Source organism: Excalfactoria chinensis, chromosome 22, assembly GCF_039878825.1.
Source record: "Excalfactoria chinensis isolate bCotChi1 chromosome 22, bCotChi1.hap2, whole genome shotgun sequence".
NCBI lineage: Eukaryota > Metazoa > Chordata > Aves > Galliformes > Phasianidae > Excalfactoria > Excalfactoria chinensis.
In genome coordinates, this window is record NC_092846.1 from 4,573,132 (window position 1) to 4,597,331 (window position 24,200).

General features: G+C 63.3%; 1 protein-coding gene across 4 annotated transcripts; it reads right to left on the reverse strand.

Moving 5' to 3' along the window:
• Window positions 1-1,657: 1,657 nt before the first annotated feature.
• On the reverse strand, window positions 1,658-24,200 carry ADGRB2 (adhesion G protein-coupled receptor B2). 4 transcript variants are annotated; one of them, XM_072355435.1, is made up of 31 exons: window positions 24,049-24,200; window positions 17,554-18,367; window positions 14,350-14,433; window positions 13,235-13,399; window positions 11,329-11,493; window positions 10,460-10,624; window positions 10,291-10,392; window positions 10,106-10,212; window positions 9,565-9,759; window positions 9,415-9,483; window positions 9,201-9,309; window positions 8,984-9,130; window positions 8,639-8,714; window positions 8,447-8,549; window positions 8,299-8,342; window positions 7,488-7,614; window positions 6,966-7,069; window positions 6,646-6,748; window positions 6,313-6,463; window positions 6,005-6,074; window positions 5,848-5,914; window positions 5,677-5,762; window positions 5,135-5,233; window positions 4,291-4,462; window positions 4,127-4,222; window positions 3,948-3,987; window positions 3,167-3,792; window positions 2,870-2,905; window positions 2,500-2,604; window positions 2,352-2,405; window positions 1,658-2,241 (listed from the first exon to the last, which is right to left on the reverse strand). In XM_072355435.1, the coding sequence occupies exons 2-31, from the start codon at window positions 18,350-18,352 to the stop codon at window positions 2,053-2,055; spliced, it is 4,455 nt and encodes a 1,484-aa protein (XP_072211536.1). In that variant the 5' UTR covers window positions 18,353-18,367; window positions 24,049-24,200; the 3' UTR covers window positions 1,658-2,052. The 4 variants fall into 4 exon arrangements, with proteins under 4 accessions (XP_072211536.1, XP_072211533.1, XP_072211535.1 ...); XM_072355432.1 differs by lacking the exon at window positions 24,049-24,200 and adding an exon at window positions 21,719-21,737; XM_072355434.1 differs by lacking the exon at window positions 10,460-10,624 and having other exon boundaries at window positions 24,049-24,175.

The window sequence follows — 24,200 nt, forward strand, 5'->3', positions numbered from 1 at the left end:
AAGTGACCCTGCTGGCATCGAGAGCTTGGGGGCAGCCACAGCACGGAGATAAGTGCAGCTCTGTGCCATTTCATGCCAGCACGTGGGGCACAAGGCTGCATCCTGCTTCCTGCTCCTCCAGCTATTGGGCAGGCTCAGGGATGGCTTTCTACCCCATTTTGCCTAAGACTCCATTGGGCCGATGGCCTCGAGCTCCACCGAGAGAGCAAATATCCCCCCAGCATCCCCTTGGAGCGAGGATGGGACGAGACCACAGGCCCCAGGAAGCGCCGAGGCAAGCTGGATTTCCAAGAAACAGCAGCACTGGCAGCCAAGAAACCCGACCCCGAGCAGAGCGCCGCAGTTTGCAAGCTGGAGACAATTTGCCTGTGATGGAGCGTCATGCGGCGCAGCATCATCACCGCGGGGCTCCCCGCCTCCAGCCCCATCTCGTGCCAACCCGGAATTCCTGCGGTGTGGATTCCGGGTTTGTGGTGCTGGAGCAGCAGCTTTGTCTCTTCTGGTGGAAGTGCTTTGCCAGAGAAAGGCGGAGGCACTGGAACCCAAGCGGAGGAACTTTCCGTGCCGGCTGCTCAGCATCTGACTGTTTGCTCCATCTTTTCCGCCCCCCAAAACCAAACATTTTTGGCCCAGCTCTTTGCAGCGCACAGCAGCTCAGATGGAAAACGATTGCGGGGCTCTCCAGCCCCCACACGCTGCTCACACACTGTGAACCCACCATTGGGATTTGGGGCTGAAGACCCCTGTGCTCTCCCCTATGCATCCCCCCCCCATCCCCCTGCAATCCTGCACCGCCAGGGCGGGCTCCATTCCCTCACCCATATGGCGTCTCCATGAGTAATAAAAGCTGCTAATTGCCACCAGATGCCCCAGGACTGCCTGCCGCTGCTGCTTGTTGCTGCCTGGGGTTGGGAAGGGAAAGACGGGACCCGGAGCCAGCCCCAAAGTTTGGGCCAGGTTGGATGTGGGGTGGTGGAGAGGACTCCAAGCAAGCAGAGCGTGAGGACATGGCTGCTGTTCTCAGCAATGAGCCCTGTGTCCCAGGGAGCAGCAAATAGCATCGGGGTGGCTGCATGCCCCCATCCTGCAGCAGTGCCCTGGAAACCCCAGCTGCAATCCCTGCATTGAAGCTTTGGTCCCCTCGTGTTGCACAACTGGAGCTGGCCCCAGCCCAGCACTGCCTCACTCCCAGCACGCAGCCTGCAGCCCCAACCCCAAACCAGTCAGCACTGGGATAAGCTGGGCCATGCAGTCAGTGCTCAGTGGGATGGCCAGGGGAGAGACCTGGGCTCTGGGGGTCTGCATCCTGCCCACGTGCCTCTGTGCAGCTCCCCTTGCCTGTGCATCTCCTGTGCCTGCAGTCATCCCCCACCACTGCAGTCCCACACCAGCAGGAAACAATGAGCTGCTGGAGAGGCACTGGGTTCTGCACTTTGGACACTCTCATGGGGTCAAAATGAAGGTCTCTCCATGCCAGCTCCAGCACAGGGTCCCCCTCTCCCTTGGGCACCAATCCCTTCCCACTGTGCCACGTGGGTGACAGCCAGCAGCACGTGGAGGCGTGGGGGACAGCAGAGCTGGGACAGACGTGTCCCCATTGGGTGCCATCCCCAGACCCCTCCGGTGGCACATGAAGCAGCACATGGCGGCCCCACGGCACCACAGAGAGTGAACTTTTATTTCCAACAACGACAGCACCTGCCCCGTGGGGTGGGGACGGTGGGGACGGCTGGGAGGGGGCGGCCACGGGGCGAGGGCACCCGGCCACGGTTCCACCACCCGACGTGGGGTGCGTGGGGTGCCCGGGGCCGCCGCGCGCGTGCACACGGTGCACTGCGTGAAGAAACATCCTGGTAGAAAAGAACGGAGATGCCAGGGCCTGGATGGCCGGTCCTGCCCAGTGGGGGGGGCCGGGTGGGTGCGCAAGTGATCGGTGGGTGAGTGTGGGGTGCGCGGTCCCCCCCGCAGGGATGGCTCTGACGGATGGGACCCCATCCCAAGGGGCAGAGGAGGACGGAGTAACGCAGCGTCCGAGCTGGTCCTGCTCGGGGCTCACACCTCCGTCTGGAAGTCCCCATCAGCCGCATCCAGACCAGCGCAGGGACCCTCCCAGTCTGCACAGCGCAGCTCCAGACGGTCCCGGTGGGCGCTGGGCAGTGAGCCCAGAGTCATTGCCTTGAATGTGCTCCAGGGTTTGGGTGGTGCGGCTGGAGGCTGCGGGTCCTCGGGGCCGGCTGTGTCCTGCAGGGTGAGCGGGGCTGCAGCGTGCGGCACTGCACAGCTCCAGCCCCATAGGGGGCACAGCCACCCATACCCACGCGTCCCTGTCCCCACGCAGTCCCTGCACTTACAGTGGCCACGCTCTTCTCCCCACCACCTGATGAGACGCTCCATCGCTTTTCTCGCTGCAGAAAGAGGCAGCACTCAACCCCACAGCCACCCCACAGCACAAGATCCCACGTCCCCCAGTGTCCCACCTCACTGGAGCCCAGAGCTCACCTTGATGGTGCCGGCAGCCGGTGCCCGGTACCGGTCCAGCGTGTGGAACTTCTGGTTGAGCTCGTGGTAGAGCTCAGAGTGACGCTTCCGTGTGTGCATCACCTTCTGTAGGGGAAAGCAGAGCCCTCAGCACACCCACCCACACCCATGGGTGCACAGCTGCCCGTGCCCAGGCCATGTGGGGACACCCAGGGACAGCCCGGCTGTGAGCGCCATCCCCTCTCACCAAAGCAAAATGCTGGAGATCTGATGGGCAGTCAGTGTTCTGCAGTGCCCACTGTGATGCTCTTGCAGCCTGGCTCTGCCCCATCAGCCCCACATGGCACAGCTGAGGGTCCCCACCCCATCACAGCCCACTGCCACTGCTCACCTCAAAATCCAGGTCGGAGTACCGCAACCTCTTCCTCTGGTGGGGGATGCACAGAGCAGCGGGGAGGAGAGGGACAAGAAGAGGGAAAGGTCTTTGCAGGCCAAGGCAGAGCCTTGGGAGCCACACAGCACACAGAGTGCCAGGCAGGGAACACGGGAACAGGGCAGCACTGCAGCCCTTGGCACACACGGATGTGCACATACACGCTCACCAACCCTCTCCCAGCTGCTTCCCTCCCCATGCACACACATCCCCCTGCACACCCAGCCCTGTACCCTCCCCTCACTCCCTGCTCACCTCCAGGGACCCCACTTTCATGGCAGAGCCGGGCACGGTGCGTGGCATGGTGCGGCTGCACTCCGACAGCTCCGACGCCAGGATCTGCCGCACCGTGGGGTGCTGCTTGAACTGCAGCCCATAGGGGTGCTTCACCGTCCCGTAGGGCTGGCTCAGGTTCACATTGACGTGCTCCACCGAGACAAAGCCAGGGTAGGAATCCCCCTCTCCTGCCCCAGTGGGATGGGGGGTCCCTTCTTCAGTGCTGGGACCCTCCTCGTGCTGGAAGGGCTGCAGGCTGCGGCGCGGCAGCACCATATAATCGCTCTCCCTCGGTGGCTCCGGTGCCCGCAGCCAGCCGTACTCCAGGGGCCGCAGGCTGCTCTCGGTGCACAGGTAGACAGGACCCTGTGCCTCCAGCTGTGCCGGCGGCTCGCCCAGCTCCAAACCCGCCACCACGTTGGGCGTCATCTTGGGCACCTGCACCAGGATGCTGGCGGTGGGGATGTTGCCCGGCAGGCTGGAGAAGCCCAAATTGCCCTCCGAGCTGGTGTTGAGTTTGGGGTCCTCGTCGCCATCCAGCGAAATGCGCGACAAAGTGCCGGTGATGGTGGCAGGGTTGCAAGTGTTCACCTCCTTGAAGAGCACTGCGGGCAGGCGGAAGGTTGGAGGGGTTCCTCCGGGTGGGTGGAGGACAAGGAGCAAGGCCCTGCATGCTGGCATCAGAGCAGCACCATGCCCACCCCATGGCAGGGAGCGGTGATGTCCCCAACCCCAGCACACGGCACAGGGGAGCCCTCACCTGTCTGACACGCCAGGTCAACGTCCTTTTCAAAGTCTGTCTATAAAAACACAGAAAGAGGGGGAAAGGGAAAAGAGAAAGAGAGAAGAGAGGGAGAGGTGGGGAAGTGAATGCATCTTGGGGACCTGCGGGGCACATGGGGGTCCCTGCCTGTTCCGCGCCAGCGCTGCCGCGCTCACCAGGATCTGCACCTGCCCATTCTTGCAGGAGTCGGGCGAGTTTTCATTCTCCTCGCTCCTGCACACCCCTATCTGACACTTCACCACGTCCTGGACCTGCGGGGACACAGCCGGTGATGGGGGTCCCCTGCAGGCAGTGGGGTGCCCCCGCGCCCCCGGCCCACCTCTCGGCGCAGGAAGCCATGCACGGTGATGATGACGAAGCCCTGGACGGAGTTGAAGACGGCGAAGAGGACCTGGAAGAGGATGGAGCGCCGGTCGGTCATGGCGAGCACGGCCGACATCCAGGTCAGCGCCAGCAGGGGAAGGACCACGCAGGAGCTCCACAGCGATGCCCTGGGGCAGGGAGAGAGGGCAGGGGGTGAGCCCACCGCTGGGGTGCACTGACACAGCCCCGAGCCCCCCCCACTGCCCCCAGGGCTGCCCACACGTGCAGCATCCGAGCACTCCCCTGGCTCCCCTCTTCTTGGCCCATTGTCCCCAGTCCGGTGCTGGGTGAGTGCCGGTGGCATCACCCATGTGAGGGTGAGGGTCATGGGAGCTCCTTGTCCCCCCCATCAGTCCCAGCGTGCCGGGGGACGCGGGGTGGCCCTCAGCCTCCCGCAGAACAAAGGGAGGTTTTTGGCGCTGCCTTTTGGGGCTGCATCCCCTGCAACAGGGACGTCAGGTGGATGAGGGTCCCACCAGCGCCTGGGGTCTCAGTGCCAGGAAAGGGCTCCCATGCTGCCCAACCCAATCCCCACACTGCAAGCAGGAGGAGCGGAGCCCCCATGCCCCAACCCCGGCGATGAGGTGATGGCAGAAGCCATGCCATGCAGGAGGATGGCTGTGGGGGGGCACGCAACCCCGCGCCCGGGGCCGCCCCGAGCACACAGCCTTGTCCCATGCCCCATTCCCGACCCCACGGGGGTGCCCAGCACCCACCCCACATACCGACCCCCCCTCCTCCCACCCCGGTACAGGCTGTGCTCGGGGTGGGGGCGCAGCGGGCGCGTGGCGGGCACTAACATGGCACTGCTGGCGGTGGCGGAGGTCATGGCCGCGCTGGACACCACGCCGCACTTGGTGCATTTCAGCAGCAGGCTGCCGCAGGGGGGGGGCTTCGAGCTACGTGCCCACCACCCCCCCGGCACCCCGCGGCCAGGACCGGGCCACGTGGGGGAGCAGGCGGGGACAACAAGACAAGGGGACAGCGGGAGGGATAGATAGATGGACGGATGGATGGACAGACACGGGCAGAAAGCAAATGGAAGGAGAAAAAGAAAGAGAAAGAGGGTTAGTTGGGGCAGCACGGCTGTTAATGATTTGCAGCGGTGGCCAAGCGGCAGCAAGGGGGGCCCGCAGCCCCTCTCCCTGGGGTGACAGCCCCCTCCCCATGCACTGCCCCCAACAAAAGGGCTGCTCCAGCCTCAGTCCCACCTCCCACCGCTGTGATAAATTCTGCCCCATGCTCACCCCACGCCCATGAGCCCCCGCAGCCCCCAGCCCCACAGCAGGGCAGGGGGCTCCATGCCGGCCCTGCACAGCCCCGCCAGGCGCAGGGCACTTACCCAGCTCGCTGCTTTTTGGACTTATCTGAAATGCCATCGCGGGACATGAGCTTGTTGAAGACAATGATGCCCACCAGCATGTTCACCTTGGGGGGAGCGGAGCTGGCATTAGGGCATCACAGCCCCCACAACACACAGGAAGGGTCTGGGGTCCGTGAGGGTCTGTCCTACCAGCACAATGACGGCTGCGGGTCCCACGAAGGCGTAGAGCAGACCGCCCTCCAGTGAGAGCCAGCAGCTGTAAGGACCGGGGGGGTCAGGGGTGTGGGGAGGGGATGGCCCTCCCACTCCTCATCCCCAGCCTGATGTGTCCCCCATCCCCACGTACTAGCTCGCCGTCCCGTAGCCTTTGGTCCGTGTGAAGCCAACAGAGACGGCGACCACGAGGGCTGGCAAACCTAGAGGATGGAGGGAGGGCCCAGCTGGGGGAGGCAGCACTGTGCCCCCAGGCACCCCCTCCATGAGAGCCCCAATGGATGGGGACAGGGACTGCGGCCACAGCTAGGGGACCACAAGCCAGAGAGTGGGGCCACGCTGCTCTGCACCGTGCCTCCATTCCCTACAAGGGCTCCAACAACCCCGTGGGGAATGGGAAAGGTGCATGGTGCCCACCCCTCTGTTCCCCCCAGCCCTTACCCCATCCCAAGCACAGGAAGCGCTTCCTGACCAGGCGTGTCCGGATGCGGCCGATCACCGCCAGGTAGGACTGCCAGGCCTCCGTCAGCACCCAGCAGAAGGACGAGAGGAAGAAGAAGTGGAGGAAGGCGGCCGTCATGGTGCACACCCCCTGCGGGGACACGGGGAGCTTTAGGGGACACGGCACGGCGGCGGTTAACATCCTGTGCCCGCGGTGAGGGCTGTGCCAAAGCCGTCACACAAAGCGTTTAATCCCGAGATTGAGTTAATCCAAATCCAATCTGGGGGCTGGGGGTGGGACGCAGCGCACGGGGGGTACGGCGCTGTGCCCACCTTGCTGAGCATCTGGGACTGCCCCACCAGGATGAGGATGTTGGAGGCCAGGATGGAGACGCAGAAGTTGAGCAGAATAATGGAGCGCTCCGACTTGATGAACCTGGGGGCAGACAGGCATGGCGCTGGGGGTTGGACTGTAACCTCCCCATCCCCTCCCCATCCCACGTCTCCGAAGTGTCAGCCCCTTCCCTGCACGGCATCACACTGAGCTGATCCCATAGCTCACGCTGTGCCCCCCTTCCCACCCCATTCCCCACCTCTCTCACACCTTGGGTGCCCCCCAGCCCCTCACCATCCCCACCCGCCTGGATGCTCACCTCCAGAACGCAGCATAGATCACCAGCAGTGTCAGCAGGGCCATGCAGGACACAGCGCAGCCGATCATCAGCGGCACCGATGGGCTGCCTGAGGGGTCCATGGCCTGAAGTGGAAAGGAGGGAGAAGCTGAGCCCAGCCCCCCGTGGCAGCTCCCTGCTGGACCCCTCTGCTCCCACTGGGGACCCCCTGAGTGGGTGGGCGGTGGCAATGGTGCAGCCAAACACCTTCCTGGGGACCAGAGCCCATCTCCATACCAACGAGGGATGTGGGCAGAATAGCAATAGAGCGGGGGCCCTATGCCACGAGGGTTGAGACCCCTCCTCTAAACACCCTGAGGCTCCAGGACCCCAAAGAGTGGGAAACCCGCCCCCCAAGCTCTGACATCCCCCATTGCACACACGCCCCCCTCAGTGCCACGGCTGCAACACCTCCCCATCTCCACCCCAGGACACCCACCTGGCCATGCCCTGCAACACTCCCATCCCCACCTGCTGTCCCCATTCCCACCCACCGTCCCCTACCAGGTCTCTGGGCAGCTGTGCAAGGATGGCGAAGGTGGCGAGCCGGCGGCACTGGCATTTGGTGTGAGCCGGGAGGGTCTCCAGGGTTTGGCAGCTCTCTGTGTCCCAGTTTCCCAAGCCAGCATCGCTGATTAATGGGACAAGCACAAGAGGGAGAGAGCAATTTGATCAAACACCGCACAGCCCCTCGCAGCTCCGCATTAACCCTTCGCTCGCCCCTGCAGGGTGAGTGCCTGGCATGCATAGCATGGCACAAAGTGCTGATCTCCCCCTGGAGCCTCAGTCTGCAATCATCCCACCCAGGCTGGAGTGGGGGGGGGGAGCCAGGGGGAGGGGCAGTGCTGGGATGGGGAGCCCATGGGGACGCTGTGCTGCTTTCATAGGGCAGAGGGGACTGAGCTGTGGGTCTATATGGCACAGCTGGGAACACCCATCACACCCATCACAGCCACAGCCATCACCACGGCACACCTCCAGCCAGCACCAGTCCCCCAGCACCTGTCCCCACAGCAAGGCTCTCCTGGCACCAGGAACACCAAGGTGCAGGGTGCCCGGGGGTGCTGTTCCCAACCCCACAACGCAGCCCCCCCTTCACCGTGCCCTACTTTTCCTCTCTCCTGCCACAGCGGTGAGCACTGTGCTAACAAATTGCATCTGGCAGGCTGTAGGCATCTGTCTCCAGCATCACGCTGAAGCAAATCGATACCCGCACCGGCAAAATTATCCCACAGCCAGAGGGGCTCAGCGTGGGATCACTGGGGCCATGGGGACAGCACCTCCCCCCCCCACCCCATCCCTGCACCCCACTCACGTCCTCGAGTAGTCCCAGCTGACACACTGCGGGTGGGATGTGCCCTGCGGACACATAGACAGACTGGTTGGTCCTGGCCCCATGGGGTGTCCATCCCCACATGGGGCACGGAGCGATGGGGAAGGAGAGGGGCTGAGGGGAAACTCACGTTGATGATGTGGGAGAGCTCCACCAGCACGAGGGGCTCAGAGGGCCTGGTGGGTGGGCGCACCGTCACCATCAGCACTTTGGAGGTGACAGCCAGTGGGCTCCTGTGGGGAGGAGGCAGCTGCGGTGGGGACGGGGGGACACAGGGGCAGGGGGACATGGGGACATGGGGACATGGGGCAGCCCCACTGACCTGGGGGGCGGCAGGATGAGTCCCAGCGTGCGGTACAGCACGGCCCCGATGACAAAGTGGGACGACTCATCCAGTTCTGCAGGGGGGATGGAGAGTGGTGCTGCAGTGCAGGGGGTGCAGAGCCATTGCCCGGCACACACGTGCACACCTTGCACACACGCACCCAGCAGGTACACGCAGCTGCTGGGACACACAGGAGGGAACACGCAGCCCTGCAGCACAGGCACACACCGACCTCCTGCACATGGGCATGCAACACACACATACACACTCATGCACACTTCCAGATGTGCACTGTCACACACTCACACGTGTGCACACTCACTCCCGTTCCCAGCCCCGTACCGGCGGAGGCGAGGCTCAGCACCTCCCTGGGGATGAAGAGCTTGTCCTCAGAGCTGCGTGCCCAGTCCTTCATGCCCCGGCGGCCCTTCATGGGGAAGTTGATGTCGCTGGACACGGCAGAGACGGGCTCCCGCTGGATGCTGATCACTGCGGGCACAGCGGGTGTCACCCCCGGGACCTCCACCCCAGCACCCCCACCTGCCCCCCCGCTGCTCACCCAGGTTGTCGGTGACGATGAGTGAGCTCTGGAACGCCTTCAGAGCATCCCCCACCAGGTGGATGAAGTCCTCCACCACCTTCATCAGGTGCACGGAGCCAGGAGAGACCTGCGGGCAGCAGGCAGCTCTGGGTACATCCCTCCATGGGACACCACAGGGGCACCTTGGGGACACTGTGGGGATACAGTGGGGACACACGGCCACAGTGCTCACCTGCTGTGCATCCTCCCACTTGTCCCTGTTCTCCGCATCCACCATGTAGCTCACCACCTGGAAGAAGCGCTGCGGGGACGGGGCTCAGTGGCACCGGGGATGGACCACCAGCACCTCCCCACAGCGTCCCGCGTATCCTCATCCCACTACCTGCACGTCCTCGGAGGATGGGATGTAGGTGGCCCTCTTGAAGGTGTCGGTGACGTTGCGCAGGATCTCGACGGAGAAGAGCAGGTCCCCACTGTAGTAAGTCTTGCGGGCCATCAGCTCCAGCAGGCTGCGCACCACCTGCGACATGCCCTCACCAGCCAGCACTCGCTGCCCCTTGGCCAGGTGCTCCCGCAGCTGGATCAGGGTGAGGGAGGTGTCACCTGGTGGGCAGCACCGTGCCATCATCCCTCGCCATGCCCAGAACTAATCAGACTAATTATGGAAGCAGCAGGAAAAGGGGGCCCGGAGGGTCTTTACATCCCAAGAGTCACTTTGTGAGGACACAGTGAGCGCGGGATCTCCTGGCTGTGGGACGGTGACCTCCTTCCCCATCCTGCCTCAGTTTCCCCACATGGTTACCCACAGGGCAATGAAATAACCTCCCTGAGGAGCAGGAAGAGTGCTAGGGGGATGGTGCATGGGGACAGCAGGGGACAGGGGCTGAGGACCCACAGGGACAGGGGACGGAGCGTGCACCTACTGAGAGATGCAAGTATCGGTACTCGTGGGAGATGCAGCGGGCGAAGCTGGGCACACCCCAGTATGCGACCCCGTGGGGGTTCAGCAGGCACCGGCGGCTGGCGGACCCTGCGGGGGAAACAAGGGCTGGGGGCTCAATGGCAGCAGCCCCAGGGCTGGGAGAGATGCTCACCCCACACCCCTCACCTGTGGCGTTGGGGGGACACTTGTTGTAGATGATGTCCCCCGCAGCGGTTTTCTTCCAGGTCATCAGCATGACGTACTCATCCTTGCACATCTCGTGGTAGGCTGTGGGAAAGGAAGGCAGTCAGACACAGCCCCGGCCCCTGGGCGGGCGCTGGGGGCTGCCCCGTACCTGGGCACTTCTTCTCATTGCAGGTCTTCACCTCCTCGCCCGTGCCCTCGCAGGGGTAGCCCTGCACGCCGGTGCCCTCACACATGCGGAAGCGGCGCTGCCAGCCCGTGTCGCACGTCTTGGAGCAGAGGCTCCAGTGGTTCCAGGGGCCCCACTTGCTGTCAGCTGTGGGGACAGGGACACCGTGGGGTCCCCGGGCTGCTGAGCGCGGCAAGCGACACCCAGTGCCATGTGGGGATGGGGACAGGGCAGGGCTGGCGCGCTCCTGCTGCGCTGCTGACTGAAAGCCCCGTGGGGTATTCAATGTCCAGAATCAATAACTTAAACCTCTTTCCAACAAAAGAAACATCCCCACCCTGCAGGCCCATTGCTTGCTGCTGGCAGCCCAGGGGCACTCAGGTGCATTGCAGACCCACCTCACCCTACACCCACCTCCCTCCACACCTGCAGCTGATGCAGGAGGAGATGAAGGACAGGTGGAGGGCAGGACGCACCCTTTAGCCCCACATCCCTATTCCTGATTCCAAGGACCCTGTGGGGCAGTGGGACGGGGTGAGATCTTGGTCCCACCGTAGTGCCCTGTGCACCAGGACCTGCAGCCATCAGGTACCAATGGGTACTCAGCACGGCGCAAGGAGCAGCAGGGATGCACAGCACAGAGACAGGACACGTCTGGAGGGTGCAACCAGTGCGAGGTGGGCGGCTGCTGCACCCCAGCACTGTGCTCTGGTCCCGCTCCCCATGCACCCACATTCACAGCGGTGACCCCGCAAGCATGCCAGCAGCTTCACAACACCGACACCGCAGCAGCATTAAGGCAGAATCATACCACATCCCTCCCGGACCCTCCCAAGCACACGGAGCCTTACTGGGACACACGGGGTTGGAGCACTCGCGGGCGTCAGCATGGGCCCCCCGGCACTCTGCCCAGCCATGGGCTGAGACGCTGCACTTCCGCGTGCGCTGCTGTGTGCCGTTGGCGCAGGTGACAGAGCAGCGGCTCCAGGCGCCCCACTCCAACCACTGCCCTTCCACTGCAGGGACAGAGAGACAGAAAGGGGTCAGTGCCCACACAGTGCCAGCCCCGGCTGCCCACCACCCGCACCACGCTTTGAGTGCAACGGGTCCAACCTAGCAACATGCCGCTCTGTGTGCCAAAGCTGAGCTGGCAGCACCGAGCTATGATCTGACCTGGGTCTGGTCACTGGGACCGACCCTGCCCACACAGCACTGCTGCTACAGCACAGCAATGCCCCAGCACTGCTCTGCACCACCAACTCCAACAGATGCCAGCACTCCGAGTGACAAAAGCCACAATGTGCAGTGGGGATGCAGCCCTGCATGGTGGGGATGTTGGGTGCACTCTGTGCACCTCGTGCTCCTCCTGCATCACTGCGCCTCACATGGGGTGTCCCTGCAGCCCACGGTCCCAACACAACATCTGGGCAAACGCCAACAGCCAGAGCCCTTCACTGCCCTCAGCAGCACCTCCTCAGTGCCCCACAATGTCCCCGTGCCACCCCAGGTGCCATCACACTCCAGGGATGGCTCCTCATGCCTGTGGTGGGGGCTCTGGGCCCTGCAGCACGGCTGGCTCTCCATGGGGACCCCTGAATGGGACGCAGCCCTGTGTCCCCACACTGTCCCATGTCCCCATGGCTGCAATGCCTGAACCTCGAATCACTGCAGCCCCTGCACTGGGAGCACAGCTCTCGCCCTCAGCTCTTTTCCTGGCTGTACCAGGGCTGGGGACACGGAGCAGGGGGAGAGGGGAGTGGTACTGACCCAGGCAGGTCGCGATACTGCAGGGCTTGGCCTGCAGCTCGGGGCCCTCGCAGGCTTTCCCTCCGTGCTGCGGGGCCACACACCGCCGCGTCCTGGTCCTGGCCCCTCGCCCGCAGGTCACCGAGCACAGGCTCCACGGGGACCAGTCCTCCCACGCACCGTGAACTGCAACACAGCACAAGGCCGTCACGGCACACCTGCCCCTGGGCTGCAGCCTCCCTGAGTCCCCTCCTCCTGGCACTGAGGGGTCCTGGACATTGCAGACCCCTTGTGCCCGGGGGCACCGCTGGGCACAGCCCCATGGCACAGCTCTACCTTCCCCACCTCTGTGCCCTACTGGCCCTAAGCAGGCAGCAGTGATGCCATGTGGCTCTTTGCTTGGCTCCATCCTCCCTGCTGGGTTCCCAATGGTGTGTGCACACCGTGCCCGCTTACCCTGGCACCAAAACATGTGCACAGCCCCTCCCTTGCACAAATCACATTACACAAGCTCAGTTCATGGAAGCAGCCAAGGACCACGAACTCCCCAGGCATCCTAAAGGATGCTCTGTGAGCTGAAATGTCCCCATCAGCCCCTGCACCCAGGGGAGCACCCACATGTCATGGAGTGCACAGCCTGCCTGCTGCAGCTGCATTGCTCCCTGCAGAAGATGCATGTACCCCTCGCCATTCAGGGCACAGCAAGTATCCATCCTGCTGCTCCTGCCCACGATCCATAGCAGAGAACTGGGCAGCTTGGCCACCTCCTGCCATGTGCAGATTGGGATCAGCCACAGTGGGTGGCTTCCTGACCTCAGCCCCACACCATGGGGCACACACACTGCACTGCTCCCCAGGCACAGTGCTCCCCAGGAGCCACTGCCATAGGGAAGGCGACATGACTGGGAAACCAGCTGCACAAAGCCACATCCTCGCTTCCCCCCCATCCCACAAATGCACAACACTGCTGTCCCCACCCCCTGCCATCCCCCCACCCCCCGTGCTCCATACCTGGGCAGGTGGCCGTGTTGTTGCAGGTGCGTGTCTCCCGCAGCAGCCCACTGCACAGCGTCCCGTATGGAGAGGAGACACAGGAGCGCGTCCGCACCTGGGAGCCCTGCCCGCATGTCAGAGAGCAGACGCTCCACTGCGACCACTCCTCTGCTGCGGGGTCCCCTGGGGGGAGACGGGGTGTGAGGGATGGGGAGAGCTATGCGGACCCCCTGGGGGTGGGGATGGGGTTGGAGATGGGCAGCACCCACAGGCACAGTGAGTGTGAGCACATCAAGGATGCAAGGGGGGTGAAGGAGCCCCCACCATAGAACTGCTGCTCCCAAACCTGGGCCAGGGCGCAGGATCGGACACCTCTAGGAGTCCCTGGCACGGATCTGACCCTGTTTGGAGTCCCAGCCCCACACGAGCTCTGGGTGCCCTGGGGGAGCTGTGGCACACGCAGCACCGCCCGCCCTCCCCGCACAGCTACACTGCTGACATTTGCGAGCACCCGGCTCTGATGAAGCTTGATGATCCATCTGAAGCTATCGGACAGGCCAGAAGAAAAGGCCATCAGTTTAAATTAAAAAGGAATACATGGGGGAGGGCTCTGAAGGGGACAATTCGTGCTGCAGGCAGGCTCTGCTCCCACCGAGCTGCTGCATCATGGGGGGATGGGGCCGTCCCCCCCACGGGGTCCCACTTGGGGCTGGCAGTGGGGCTGGGTGCCCCCCACAGTGGGTGCTCCTGTGCTCCATGCTGCACCCAGCAGATCCATGGGGTAGGAGCCGGCTGTGGGAGATCTGCATGCTGGGCACACAGAGCAGTGCTGGGGCCCATCCATCTCCCCACTTGACTCCAGACCCATCAATCAGGAGGTGCTGGGGAGGGGGAGCGCAGCGCTCCAATTACCCAGATGAATTTGCCAAATAAATACATATGAACGGAACAATTAATAGATTTTTCTTTCTTTCTTTCTTTCTTTTTTTTTTATGTGCTTTCCAACCCTGGGAGGAAGACGCAGCGAAAATGTATAAATGGAACAAATGAAGTCAGTCTGTGGGCTGGAAGCAAAGGAAGTCACTCCGTCTGCATCAGCCAGCACCCAGCACAGTGCTGCACAGCACCCCTACCTGTCTGGGCCATGTACACCCCCGGCTCATCTGCTGACCGTGGCCATTGCGTCTTCACCTTCTGGTTCTCCTCAACAGCATTGCCTGGAAGAGAGAAGGGCTGCATTGAGGGCAGGTAGGGGACAGGCATGGGGATGGGATGTTGTAGGGACACTGTGAAGTGGGATGAGGATGCCCAGCCCCGTGCTGAGTGCTGCGTGGCTTCCTGAGGGCCACAGATGGCTGAGCACACCCAGAGCTCCAAAATGCAACACACCTCTGCCAGCCCCTGTGTTTTGGTCATGCGGGCTGAAATCAGTCCATGCATCCCGGGGCACTGATGTCCCCAGTGCACCCCTGGGTACCCAAATGGCAGCGAGCAGCGGTTGCTCTCCTTTCCCCACCGAACAGATTGCTGCAGTGAGGTGGCACAAATTTATGGCTCAGCTCACCAAAAATAACAAGAGATCCATCAAGAGCGTTTGGCGTGAAATTAACTGGCACACAGAGGGCTCAGCAGAGAGGCACAGGGGCAGCCCTACCCCATCTCCCCATCCAGACCCTCCTGGGACCCCGCTGTGTCCCCACACCCTGATCGGATCCAGGCAGTGGGAGTGATGAGGTGCCATTGGGATGGAGCTGCTGCTGATGTTCCTGGGCAGAGCTGGATGCAGGTGGCACACAGAGCCCAGAGCCCCATGGCACCCCATTGCCATGCTGGGATGGCATGACTGCCTCAGCACAGCAACGTCCCTGCAGGATGGATGGGAGGTGACATGGGGACGTGGAGCTCCCAGCCGTGCTCCAAGTGTGATGCACACAGGTGATATACAGCCACAGGCGGGGAGCACCTCCTGTGCTGACACTTAGCAGTGCCAGCAAACACTCCAATTTACTGACTCGCCTTTAGCTCGGTGTGTGACCCTGCCGGGCTCTGCCCTGCGCTGGGATGCAGCCCCTCTCTGCGTGCACCGCTCCGTGGCACATGGGGATACAGGACCACCATGTGCTGCTCAGCCATAGGGCCACCCGGCCCTGAGAACAGCGCGGCACAATCACACACATCCCCGTGAGAGTCTGGGGAAGCCATAAATCCTGAGGATATACGAGGGCGCTCTGCCCAGCTGTGTTCGACAGAGACACCAAATTCAATTTCCTTTGGAGAGCACTAAATCCCCAGTTCTCACTGCAGCCGTGCCCAGCCCTGCTGCCCCCATAGCACCTGACCTGGGATTCCCCATAACACCACAGCTGCAAGGGGAGGGTCCTTCAGTTCATCCCCCCATGGCAGCCGTGTTCCCGCAGGTCGGGAGCCCACAGCCCCATCCCATTATCACTGTGGTGGTGGTGGCTGCTGTGGGGCAGTGGTTTCAGCGGGCAGGGCACTGCAGCCCCATAAGCTGCACAGCTGGAGGGCTGAGACCACACTGTCAGGAACATGGACAGCACAGCTGTGACACATGCAGTCACTTCACCATGCCCCCAACCCTCCACCCTCCTGGTGGGGGAGTTCTGTGCACCCACACGATGCTGCGCTCCAGGGGCTGCATCCCTTTGGGTGTGTGGTGCACAGGGGATGGTGCTGGGGATGGGGACTCCATGGCACCATCACAGCTGGGAACGGGGCTGCATCTCTTTGGCTCCCACAGTGTAAAGGGGACAGCGCCGGGGACGGGGACCCCATGGCACCACCGTGGCTGGGAACGGGGAGGCCCCAGGAGCTGCTGGGCCAATGCCAGCCCTGAGCGGCTGCGGCTCTCGGAGGAGGAGAGCCGGTGAGATCAGTGCTGGGCACCCGCCAAGCTCTGCTCACAGGCGCCATTCAGCCCCAGCCCCACTGCTGCCCTGAAAGGAGCCCATTCTCCCCCCGGGGGGCGCAGGGGAGGCCAGGTGGGAGCACCCCTCTCTGCCATGAAGGATGCTCTGTGCTCCGGGCACAGTGACGCACGTGAGCGCCCGGTGTGCGCGGGGATGCAATGCAACGGGGATGCAGTGCAGTGAGATGGCACCTGGAGCCGGCACTGAGCTCTTAATCCTCCCATGCAGAGCTGCATTTAAAGTGGGGAGGGATGGGGGGGAGAAGAAAAAAAGATCAGATCAAGGAGCTCCCCTCGGGATGAGGCGATTTATAGCCACGCAGCTGAAACGGACTGGGGATTTCTTTGGGGGATCTGCCCGTAATGACATTTAGCTCCTGAAATAAATGCTAAAGCCCAATGAAATTATATATATACATACAGCCCATCACCACCACCTAATCTGCTGGGAGCAGCAGTGCCCTGGATAGAGAGCGCGAGCAGCTAAGCTCCTCATTGCGTCGCCTGGGGCTGGCACAGGGGAACATCTGGCCAGATGTGCTCCCAGAGCACCAGGGACGGCCCCACGTGCAAAGGGAGCGGGCGGCCCCTCAGCAGCCTGGCCCCATTGCTCAGAGCAGGGGGGAGCACGGCTGCTTTGCTTGCAATTTGTTGCCGCAATTCCGTCCTGAGCAAATGGCTTCGCTGCGCCTGGTTAACAGCCCGGCCGTGCCATCCTGCCTGGAATAACAAGAGCACGGGCTGCAGCAGTCAAGGGTAATTTGCCATGGGAAAGGGTCATTTTACCTGCAAATTGTTTTCCACGTCTGCACCAATGCAGAGTGACAGCGCTCCTGCTCCGGGCTCGCGGTCAGGCGAGCAGCAGCGCGACCGCGCAGGAGGAGAGCGAGGCCCTGGGGCTGCACAGGCTGTGCTCAAAGAGCCGTGGCAAAGCGCAGGGGCTGGGCTGGGCAGAGCGAGCTGCAGCTCTGGGAGCTCAGAGTGTTGTTGCTCAGAGATGCACCCAGAGCTGGGAGCGGGTGAGGGAGGGATTTACCCCTCATAGGGGTTCATGGCTCCATGTGCAGCACATGGTGTGCACCCTCCTGTCTCAGGGAGCGTACACAGAAGGATTTATCCCTTGCGTGGTGTCCCTGCTCAGTGCAATGCCCATTTTGTATCCCCCGCATCTCAGGGTGTAGCACGAGCATCCATCCTTTGCGTATCTCCCTGCTCCACACCCAGACGTGGATTTGCACTTCCATTCCCGAGGAGCATGCATGGTCAGGCTCCATCCACAGCACATTCTCCCTGCTCAGCACACAATTAGGAGCAGGAGTGTGCATGAACAAGACTCACCCTTTGCACTGCCCCCACTCTGCCTCCAGCCCCCAGCCCCATCCCACCACCCCCAGCACACCCCACTCACCGTGGGGGATCTCAGGCAGCTCGAACTCATTGCCACTGGCAGAATGCAGCTCAGGTTGGGGGCAGCACTGGGGGGTGGCAGCGGGCGGCGGGGCGGGCGTGCGGGTGGTGGGGTGCCGCGTGCCGTTGTGCCGGGGTGCCGGGGGGGTCTCCGCTTGGCAGCTGCAACCCGCATGGGTGAGGCCACAGCGCCGGACGCCGGGGGCTTGCAGGCACTCCTCCAGCCAGCGGCACAGCACGCTGCAGGTGAACTGGCTGGAGTTGTTGTTGTTGATAAGCAGCACCTCCACAAAGCGGAACTCCAGCGCTTGCGGGGCCAGCAGCCGCGGGGCAGCCTCGGGTTCCGCTGCCAGGCACAGCTGCACAAAGTTCTTGTCGAAGTGCAGGAAGGTGAAGGGCCCCGCGGCCTCGCACAGCTCCAGCTCAGCTTCCTCCCCCTCCTCCTCCTCCTCTTCCTCCTCTGGGTGTGGGGAGGGTGGGGGGCTGGCGGGCTCCGCGCGCGGCTCGCAGGTGTAGTTGGCCAAGTAATGGTCGAGCGGCAGCACCATGGGCGAGAAGTGGGTGCAGACCTGCTCCTCACGGTTGAAGCGGAGGTACAGAGAGTACTTGGTGGGGTCGGGGTTCTCCAGGGTCCAGGAGCAGCCGGAGGAGATGGTGGGAAAGAGGTCCTTGAGAGAGAAGGAGCCGTAGAGGACACCAGAGGCCAGAGCGGAGCAGGCGCTGGGAGCCGGGTCAAAGCCCCGCGTGAGCCACAGGACAGACGATATCACAGCCAGTAAGAGGGGACCAGCAGCGGTCATCCTATGGCATTTGCCCTGTGGGAGAGATGGATGGGTGGATAAGCAGAGGAGACAAATGGGAAGGCAGATGGATGCTCACTGGGAGCTGCACCAGGGGTGCGGAGCTGATGCATGGGGAGGGTCAGCACATTGGGTGTCCTCAACCCCAGGGGACAGTCTTCACCCAGTGCTGCCCCAGCCCCCTGTACTGTGGTGACCTCCATGATGGCAGCACATGGCACTGAACCAGACCCCAGCACCCAGGACCCTCCACCCACTGCCATCCCATTTCCATGCACATCACTGAGAGTGACAACCTCTGCAGGGATCCATCCTGCCCAGCACTGCCCAGCAGGCACAGCATTCTGGCCTCATCCTGCAGCCCCCCCCTGTAACCCTCAGCTCAGTGGGACACCCCACTGTCATGGCATCCCCTCCTCCCACACTGAGACCCCAGCACTGGACAAGCTATCTTTCCAACACCTATTTCTTGGGAATCACACCAAGTATGCAGAGCATCACTGTCGATGGCTTTTTAATTACTCATTAACAAAATAATGCACGCAATGGCCTTTTTAAGCAGGAGCGAAGTGCAGCTTTACAGTGGCCAAGGGCACCGAACGCTCATCAGCACCTCTCTGTGGGGCAAGGGGACAACTGGGGAGGGTCGAGGGGTGCCCCTTTGCCCTCAGGTTCTTCCACGTTCCAAATCCTGCCCTTATTGCTGGCAGTTGGGCATCCCTTGCACAGGGCAGGAGCCTGAGCTGCTGCTGAGGCTGCGCTGAAGCGGTGCAGGGCACATTAGGGAGCTAAAAATAATCCAGCTCACATGCAACAGGCACAGGGGCTCAGTGCCGGCAGCACGTGTGCGGGGAGGAAGGCACGGCGGGCAGCGGATGGGCAGGATGGAGGTGGGACCCCGAGGTGTAAAATGGGGGGGAATGAATAGAAGCACTGCTTTGCTCCAGCCCCATTCAACAGGAGACCCCGCAAGCAGCGAGCTGCACCGTGCTCCTGCCAGAGCTCAGCAGGCATTACAGACACCATCAGGGACAGCGGGTCCCCTGGAGGATCCCACCATGTGCAGCTCTGGGGCTGGCAAGGAGGAGGAGAAGGAGGAAGGGGGGGAGGAGGTCAGATGGGGACACACTCCACTCTGCAGCGAGCTGAGCGCGGGGCTCCCGCAGCCTGGCAGGGACACAAGATGGTGCTTGCTTCCCTCACCCGGCAGCAGCGAGCAGGGAACGCTCCAGCCCCACAGCCGGCACAGCTCCCCACATCCCAACCTCGCTGCCCTGCGGGAGCATCCCACACCCCATCCCTGCAGCACAGCCAGGATGCTCCCAGCTCCGGCGCACAGCCGCTGCCGAGGGCCTTGTTAAGCACCAGCCCTGCTCCCCGCAGCGAGTGCTGCTGCTGCTGCAGTGAAAATATTTCATTGGGCCGCACGCTGAGCCCGAGAAGATATTGAACAGCTGGGGCACCGAGTGACCCGCGGGGACACAGCGCTGCAGAGCAGCTCGGGGACATGGAGGCTGTCACCAGCCCGACCTGGTGCCGCCGTGGGGACGTCGCACCATGCAGCATCGCCGTCCCAGTGCTCCAAAACTGCCCCATCCCTCGTGCAGGGGAGAGCCCAGCACACACCTCGCCATGCTGGGAGCTGGGGGTCCCCGCTGCTCCACAAAGATCCGCTGCATCCCAGCACCTCACAGGCTGCTGCTGGCACTGCTGGCATCGCTGGCACTGCTGGAACACTGCAGCCTGCTCCAGCCCCTCTCATCTCCCTTTGTTCCCCTCCCGGGCTGAGGGGAGGGCTGGGTTTTTAATTAAAGCTTTTAAAGAACCATTACAGAGCCGGGAAACGACTGCATGGAAATGACAGCGCTGTGCCACAAAGGGAGGAGCAGCAGCTCCGTCGGGGAGTGGGCAGCACTCCATCACCACCGGGATCCCACATCCCTCCATCACCACCAGGATCCCACATCTCTCCACTGCTGCCAGCATCCTGCATTGCTCCAGGCTCCAGCAGCAGGAGGAGGCACCGCCCGGCACCATGACAGCCCAGCTGTGCTTTTAGGCTGCCTCCCTTAACATCTTCACATTAATGATGGCTCTTTGGGGGACCCCACACAGCTCCACCTGCCCGGTGTGCAGCCTCGCTGCTGGGAGCAGAAGCTTCTCTGTGCCACGCAATGGCAGAAACAAAGACACCACCCCAGAAGTGACAAACGGGCGTCACCAAACCCTGCTGGCAGTAATAATCTGAGAAACGATTAATAGCGAAGTAAAGGAGATTTGGGTTTTAGGTGACACGCTTTTTAGCCAGGCAGTGTTCTGTTAATAGGCTGAATGAGACGCATGGTCTGTGGGACTGGGGGAGGTGAGGGACCAGGGCAGGGCATGAACTGGGGCAGCGCTGCGGCACCGGACAGCGGGACACTGGGCTGCAAAGCGACGGCAGGAGGAGTGGGACGCGCACCCACGCGGCTGCCATCTCCATCACCGCACATCACAGCTGCCCTTTGGCGAACAAAGCTCTCAGAGCTCTCTAACGAGCTCTTCCCCTTCGAGGTGAGCTGCCCATTTCCCACTCCCGGGATCTTCCCTTCTGCTTCAAAGGCAGCCGGAGCCGCAGAGCCGCCCCCGCGCTCACCTCCAGCTGCCGCCCGCACCCAGCGCCGGCGCGGCCTCTCCATCCCTCTTTAACGCTCTGAGCTCCGCCAGATGAAAGAGCGGGGCACGGAACGCGCAGCCTTCCCCCCGCAGCCCCCGGATCGCAGCCCCCTGCAAAGCACGCACGTGCACACGTGTGCGCCCAGCCGTGTGCGTGCTGGAGCCGCCGCGAACACGGACACGTGTGCGCTCAGCGCGGGGTCGGCTTTGCGGCACAGCCCCCCCCCCCCCCCGCCCCCACTGCCGCCCCTCTCCCCGCTCACTCCCCCCCTTTGCCCCCTCCCCCCGGCTCGCTGCCTCCCGGCTCTCAGCCACGGCCGTTCCTGAAGCTCGCAGGCTGGCAGCGACGCGGAGCCGTAATTAATGGGGCCGCTTTGCCAATCAGTGGCCGCGCCGCGCTACCACTGGCAAGCACAGGCCTTTTTATTTATTCTACTTAACTGCTGTTGGTAAAACTCCACTCCAGAAGCAAGGCCAGGAGACGGCGTGGTGGGATCTCCACCGGGATTAGGGATTACGCTCTGCTAGGGAATGGTGCACACACACCCCATCGGCAGTGGGGTCCCCTCAGTCCGGCACTGGGCTGCTCCCTCTGCCATCCGAATGCCACTGAATGCTGCTCTTACTGCACAGACCCCTCCTGCCTCCTTCAATCCCCCACAATAAAAAAGGGGTGGGGGCTCCAGGAGGTGATAAATTGGGGTTCCAGACCTTCAGGCAGCAGCAGTAAGTGGATGCATGCTGGGGGGGGGGGAGGTTCAGTAGCCCCTGGTCTCGTCTGGAGATGGACGTGTCAGGAGCCTCCGAGGTGCTGCTCTCTGGGGAGGAGAAGGGCTTGGATCCATCCTGCTCTCAGCAGACACTGAGAATGAATAGATGGGCTGAGAGCAGAGGGACGCGGTGGCCCCCGCAAGCAAGGAGGAAAGACGGAGCCTTGATGTTTGGCAACCGAGTCGGGTGGCTCCGGGCCAGCTTTGTCCCCATTAGAGGATGGCAGTGTGGTAGGAAGTGAATTTGCAGGGCCTTGGTCCAAATTCCCTTGGAGAAGCATTAAGGCGTCAAAGCAGGCAGGTCCCAAAAGGTCCGTGCGTCCATCCGAGTGCGGGGCTGCTTCATCCCCTCCTGTGGGGCAGGGAAAGCACAGGGAGCCTGTGGGGATGGGGCTGTCCTGCCCCATATCCGTCACTCAGCAGCAATGGGGGCAGCCCAGGTGAAGAAAAACACATCTATTCCCACGGCTCCATACAGAACCAGCCTGGATGCAGGCGATGATGGCAGCACCCACAGCTCTGTGTCCATTTTCTCTCCAGCTCAGACTGAGGTTTGTAGCATCCCAGCTCCTGGCGAACTCCTTAGATCAAAAGCGGTGTGTGGGAAGGAGAGGCCTCGAGGAGGAACTGCTGCCAGGCTCCAGCACAGAGGGGCTGACGCTGCCTCGCAGCTGCCTCCAGTGTTGGCGGTGCCAAACCCCACTGGGGAATGGGGCTCTGAGCAACCCGATGAGGGCGGCCAGGGGGCAGCCAAGCGAGAGCCACAGTGACAGTGACGACAGCCGTGGCCGCCCCGCTCCTCCCCACCGCCTCCGTGCTGGGACCACATCAACAGCAACACTGGCTCCCCACAGCCTGGCTCCAAACCGAGCCATCGCAGGGCAGGGATCAGCCCCCACTGCCCCCAGTGCAATCCCTGAGCATCACTCAGCACCAGTCCCACACCATGCGCCCCATCGATCAGCATCACCCCCCAAAACCACGGCCAGACGCTCAGCACTGCACAGCTTGGCCACCCCAGGGCCACCTCCTTGGGGCCAAATCCCCACGTCAGCAGTGCCAGGCGCCATCCAGCACAGGCAGCAGTGCCATGACCTAGAAAAGCAAAGGGCTGCTCACACACCGCGAGCCACAGCACACACTGCCAGAATGGGGCTGCACTGATCCTCCTGAGCTTCAACAAGTGACACAGGGACACATGTGGCATCGTTCCATCCTCACATCTCTGAGCCCATAGGTCCCAAGGGAAGGGAAGGGAAGGGAAGGGAAGGGAAGGGAAGGGAAGGGAAGGGAAGGGAAGGGAAGGGAAGGGAAGGGAAGGGAAGGGAAGGGAAGGGAAGGGAAGGGAAGGGAAGGGAAGGGAAGGGAAGGGAAGGGAAGGGAAGGGAAGGGAAGGGAAGGGAAGGGAAGGGAAGGGAAGGGAAGGGAAGGGAAGGGAAGGGAAGGGAAGGGAAGGGAAGGGAAGGGAAGGGAAGGGAAGATCTCCCCCTGTTCTCCCCCAGATCCTCCTGCCACCTGCACGCTGCACGTGCCCATGCCAGCACACTCTCGGTGCCCACGTGTGTGCCCTCACTGCATGCCCACGCTCCCCAGGCACCGCTCACCCCACAGCGCTGCACTGGGGGCTCTGTTGCCCCCTGACCAAACAACTCCCGGCGCAGGGAGGGCCGCACGCTGTCCCTGGTGCGGTGCCAGCGCCGTGCCCACGCTGCCCATTCACCGCGGTGCCGGCGTGGGGACAGGCACACGCCACACACCCACGGGTGCCAGGCTGGCAGCACGCGTGTGCCCACACCGGGGCTGGCGAGGACACCACTCAAGCAACCGAACCCCCACGGATGCGATGCCACAGTGCCACGCAGCGCCCACCCACGCGTGGGCACCTCTGTGCCATAGGGGCAGCGCCGTGGACCCGCACCCCGGGCGTGCCCGGTGAGAACCGAGCGCCGCAGCCCCGGAACTTCCAGCAGGGCCGGGGCCGCCTCGGGGCCACCGCAACCCGGCGCCGGTGCGGGAAAGTTCCCCGGGGCCGGAGCTCCCGCAGCGCGGCGGAGCGGGGGCTGTGCCAAGCGGCAGAACGGGAACCGCAGCCCGCAGAGCTGCCGCCCCCGCCGAGCGCAGCGCAGCCCGGGGCTGAGCACGGCGGGGTGAAACGGAGCGAACGGCTTCGGTGCACCGGGAGGGGGGGGTCGGCGCACCGGGAGGGGGGTTTCGGTGCAGCGGTTGGGGGGGGGTGGGGGGCGAGGGGGGGGCTCTCGGTGCCGCCCTTACCTGCGCTCCGTCAGCAGCGCGTGGAGCCCCGGCGCGGCGCGGCGTAGAGCGGGATGGCCATCCCCGAGCGGCGGCGGCGGCTGCCGGTGCCCGGGAGCGCCCGGGGGAGCGCGGCGAAGGAAGCGGCGGCGCGCAGGGCCGGCAGCGGGCAC